Genomic DNA, 5,337 nt, shown 5'->3' with positions numbered 1-5,337 from the left:
TTTCCAGAAGCTCCACCCGTTCTGCAGCGAGGCTCTTCGATCGCACTTCCATTTACAAAAAAAACTTTTGTTAAATTAAATGACGCTGTTGTATCAACTGATATTTAAATTGCGCTCGCACAACACGCCAGGTTCTGTGAACAAACGGGCTGCGTGTTTCGGTTCGTTTTGTTGTACGTGCGGGAATGTCGTTCGCGCTTGGTGGTCTACAATTCAAAGAGGGCTTAGTTTTTCTCATCATCTGGGCGTCGCTCTACTGGACTGTCCTCTGTCAGAACAGCGGCGGTCCGGAAAGCTTTACCGAGGATGACTGTTCAGCGATCGCTTCGAATGGTACTTGCAATTGTACTTACGGCGCGTCGGCTATGATTCACTGCAGCGATGTTACGGAGACGGCTCACATACGGATCGCGGTGCACACAAATAATGAAGTCGAGATCTTCTGCAGTGGTCGTATTGGAGCTGGTTGCAATGTCACACATCCCTGCTTTCCTACGGAGCTGCTTGCGCGTTTGCCACGTTTGGGTGGCCTACACAAAGCCAGCTTCCTAAGCGTACACCACTGTTTGCCATTCACCGAAATGCTGACACAATTGGCGCTGCAAGAGATTGTTGTTTTGCAATTGAATGGTCTGGAATTTATAACATTTCTGCAGAAGCGGCATTTTGGCAACAATTTCAGTCATTTTCAAAATGTGCGGCAACTGGAGCTATTTGCGGAGAACATGCAACACTCGCTGGATGAAGAGAGTTTGACGCTATTAGCGCAAATGCCACAGAATATGTTACATGGGAAGCAGCGGAGTACGATCTTTTATGCCCGTTTGCTCACATCGAGGTACTGACAATCGGAATGGATTTCGTACAACTGCCAGCTGAAATATTTGCACCAGTGGCGCAAACGCTGAGTGAGCTCCACTTGGTGGGCAGACTACGCGCCATTCCTGCTAATACATTCGGTGTGTTTCGTAATTTGACAGAGTTGGCCTTGTTGGGCCATCAATTTGAGCGGCGTTTACGCGCAAACGATTTTACCGCACTCGACACATTGCAGGTGCTGAAACTGCAGACTTGCAGCATCATATTACTGCCGGCGTATATATTTTTCCCATTGGTGGCATCAACGTGGCTTAATTTAGAGACAAATAGGTTGCGTTTACTGCCCGACACATTGCTGGCACAACAGCGCCAGTTGCGTAGGTTAGATCTAAATGATAATCAACTGGAAGCGTTGCCAGCGGCGCTCTTCGAATCTTCAACTAAGCTACAAAAACTGTTCTTAACAAACAATCGGTTGCGTAGTATAAGCGCAGATATTCTGCCACCACACAATGCGCTTGTCGAGCTGTATGTGGATGTGAATGAGTTACACACAATAACACCCGGCACTTTTAGGCAGACGCGTCATTTGCGCCGCTTAATTTTGAGTCATAACAAATTGGATTGGACGCGCGCTGAAGCGTGTGCAATGTTTGATGGGCTACGTAGCTTAACTGAGCTTGCGCTGCAAAACAATTCACTGCGTTTTTTGTGCAATCAGTTGGGCACATCAAATCAGAGCACCAGCTTTTTGAGCTTCCTTGATGTGCGCCAAAATAAGTTAACGCACTTGAGCGCGCCCCTCTGCGTGCATTAAATGATAGCAAAACGCTGCTGGGCGTATACATAATAATCCATGGTCATGCGACTGTAGCGCTCAGCCGTTGCATGCATTTCTGAGAAGCAATCGCGTGCGCTTTCCTGACGTGAGACACATCAGCTGTTATGAAGCGCAGCGGACGCCGCTCATCGAGCTGTCCTATCGTGACCTCTGCCCGCTTGACCTAGGTGTCAACGCGCAGCTAGTTAGGATGTTTATATACTTTTCGACACTTAGTTTGGTGGTAATCACCGGCGCGCTCTGCTACTACAAGTACAAACTGCAATTAAAAATTTGGCTGTACGCGCATAGTCTATGCCTGCGTTGTATTAGTGAGGCTGAGCTGGACTGTGACCGCAAATATGACGCTTTCATCTCATATACTCATCAAGACAAACATTTTGTTGAACTCGAGCTGCTGCCTGGCTTGGAGCAGGCAACGCCCGCATTTAAAGTGTGCATACACGTGCGCGACTGGCTAGTGGGCGCTTTCATTTCCGAGCAAATCATCGATTCTGTAGAGGAATCGCGACGCACGATCATTGTATTATCACAGCATTTTATACAATCCGAATGGACGCTCATGGAATTTCGCATGGCGCATCAGTGCGCACTAAATGAAGGGCGCTCTCGCGTCATACTGGTGATCTATGGCGATTCCGTGGATATGGAGCTGTTAGATCAAGAGCTGCGCGCATATCTGAAAATGAATACGTACTTGAAGTGGGGCGAGCCGTGGTTTTGGGAAAAACTGCGCTACGCTATGCCGCATTCACGACTTAGCTGGGAGCGCGAAGAGTGTGCAAATAGACGAGCTAACGAAATTCCGCTGCAAACGATGATGACGCAGGCGTTAGTGTGACGTAAGCTCAATTGTCAGTGGAAATGCAATAACTGATAAAGCTGACAACCAGCAGTTCCAAGGCATTCTACACATTTAATTTACATGCACTGCGGATACGCTTATCTCGTTCTGCCCACGCGCAGCCATTCATATAAAATCAATTGAATTCTTTCATAGTACTAATAAAACACTAAAGGCGTGCTTGTAGAATAAAAAAGCGTGCAATGCTTTCAGAGTCAGTCAATTGCGGGTTTCAAAGGTGTTTAAATTAGCAGGCAAATGTTGCACTCAGCTATTCCTCTGCAATTAATACTAACAGCTATTGCGCTGGCTGTTTCACTGCTGTTCCCACGGCGCTGTCTTTGTCAGGCTAACATCAGCGGCGATCAAAGTTTCATCACCGACGTTTGCGCTGAGATCGCATCAAATGGCACCTGCAATTGCGCATATAGTACCAGCGGCGTTTTTATCGACTGCGGCAGCGCACATGGCCACATACAAATACAAATCCTAGTTTTTGAACAGATTTTCGTCAAAATATTTTGTAAGCCAGCTATTAACACAAAGTCGCTTATAACAACCGAACAGTTGGCGAATTTACCATTACTGGGTGGCATGCACAAAATCGTTAGTCTAAGTGTGCACCGCTGTTTGCCATTCACCGAAATGCTGGCACAATTGGCGTTGCAGCAGTGCACAAGTTTGGAGCTGAATGATCTGGAATTCGTACCATTGCTAACAGCGCGTCACCTTGGTCAGAACTTGAGCTACTTGCAAACAGTTACGGTTTTGGAGTTGTTGGCGCATCCGCAGTTCCGTGCCTTGCATGCAGCGCAGCAATTGGACGCCGATTTGTTTATTGCTTTCTACTCACTTGTCAGTTTGAAGATCGACTTGCATTTCACGCAGCTACCGCAGGGTCTTTTTACGCCTGTTGCAGCGACTTTAAGCGATTTGATGTTGTATGGGAGATTGAGTGATTTTCCACGTAAATCATTTGGGTCACTAAGTCGTATGAGCGCACTCACCATGAGTGGTCATCAACTGGCGGATCGTTTACGTGAGGGTGACTTTGAAGCACTCGGCTTGCTAGAACTACTCACATTAAGCAGCTGCGGCATAACTGTACTACCCGCGCGCATCTTCGCGCCGCTGCCATCACTTAAATCGCTCCTACTCCGGGCGAATCAATTGCGTGTGCTACCCACTGGGCTTTTTGCCGCACAAATCAATTTGCAAGTGCTGGAATTGAGCCGCAACCAACTGGAAGCTTTGCCGTTGGGTTTATTTCATCCATCTACTAAATTAGTGAATTTGAGTCTATCGCGAAATCGACTTTTGCAGTTGAGTGCAGAAATCCTGCCTCCTCTGCATGGACTTGAGACACTTCGTTTAGATGGTAATCGATTGCGTACTATTGCGTCCGGCTGCTTTGCCGAGGCACAACACCTCAAGATTCTATTACTGGATCACAATCGGCTGAATTGGACAAGCGCTGAAGCTTGCGATGTTTTCAATGGTCTGCGCAGTTTGCGGTTGCTCGGTCTGAATAATAACTCACTTTCTCACTTGTGCGATCAGCTGAGTGCGCCGAATCACACCACTAACAGCTTGCGCGTGCTTGATGTGCGCCACAATAGGCTGACACGTTTGAGCGCACAATTACTTCACACATTAAACAGTAGCATATCGAAGAATAAATTGTACCTGTCGCACAATCCGTGGGTATGTGACTGTGGTGCGCAATTACTGCATGCGTTCGTTAAAAGCAATCGCATGCGCTTTTCGGATATGTTTGATGTGCGTTGCGAGAACTCACAATTGGCGCCACTTGTCGAGTTGTCTTACCATGACTTCTGCTTACCCGATTTGGGCGTCCGTACGTCAGTGGTGTTAACCTTTATTTGGTTGTCGGCATTCAGCTTGTCAGTGATCACCACCGCGCTTTTCTACTACAAATACAAACTGCAATTACAAATTTGGCTCTATGCACATCGCTGGTGCCTATGTTGTATTAGTGAGGCTGAGCTGGACTGCGACCGCAAGTATGACGCTTTCATCTCATACACACATCAGGATGAGCATTTTGTCGAGCACGAGTTAGTGCCTGGCTTGGAGCAGGGCACGCCCGCATTTAAGGTGTGCATACACGTGCGCGACTGGTTAGCGGGCGCTTTCATTTCCGAGCAAATCATCGATTCTGTAGAGCAATCGCGACGCACGATCATTGTATTGTCACAGCATTTTATACAATCCGAATGGGCGCTCATGGAATTTCGCATGGCGCATCAGTGCGCACTAAATGAAGGGCGCTCGCGCATCATACTTGTGATCTATGGCGATTCGGTGGATATGGAGCTGTTAGATCAAGAGCTGCGCGCATATCTTAAAATGAATACGTACTTGAAGTGGGGCGAGCCATGGTTTTGGGAAAAACTGCGCTACGCTATGCCGCATTCACGACGTGGCTGGCAGGGCGAGGGCCGGACGAAGAGACGCACCGATGAAATTTCTCTGCAGCCGACTGGGCTGAGAGCGTAAACAATGGGAGTGTATTGTGTGGAAAAGGTTGCGTCGGTTTATTATTATTATTAAGATTATTGTAAGGCGAATTGCGCAATAAATGCATAAATCTATAAATACATAATTTAATCCGAAATTTAAGAAATTGGCGGGCGCTAGATTAGACGATATTTAAATGCATTTGATTTTGAATTTTATTTTAATATTTTGTTGATTGGAAATTCCCTTTTCTAAGAGAACTGCGGTTTGCTTGAGTCCAAAAAGGTATTGAGTATTCAATTTCAGCCAGGGTTGCCATAAAGATTTTAGAGGCAATAATAAATATATAGTT

General features: G+C 46.7%; 1 protein-coding gene across 1 annotated transcript; it reads left to right on the top strand.

The window, feature by feature from the left end:
* Positions 1-853: 853 nt before the first annotated feature.
* On the top strand, positions 854-5,088 carry LOC128857711 (protein toll-like). The gene is made up of 3 exons (XM_054093454.1): positions 854-1,585; positions 1,644-2,491; positions 2,759-5,088. Exons 1-3 carry the CDS (start codon positions 854-856, stop codon positions 5,022-5,024), a joined length of 3,846 nt encoding a protein of 1,281 aa, XP_053949429.1. The 3' UTR covers positions 5,025-5,088.
* The last annotated feature ends 249 nt before the right edge of the window (positions 5,089-5,337 follow it).

This window comes from Anastrepha ludens, chromosome 3, assembly GCF_028408465.1.
Source record: "Anastrepha ludens isolate Willacy chromosome 3, idAnaLude1.1, whole genome shotgun sequence".
In the NCBI taxonomy this organism is placed as follows: domain Eukaryota; kingdom Metazoa; phylum Arthropoda; class Insecta; order Diptera; family Tephritidae; genus Anastrepha; species Anastrepha ludens.
The sequence above is the reverse complement of the archived record's forward strand: the minus strand, read 5'-3'. Positions and strand labels throughout refer to the sequence as shown.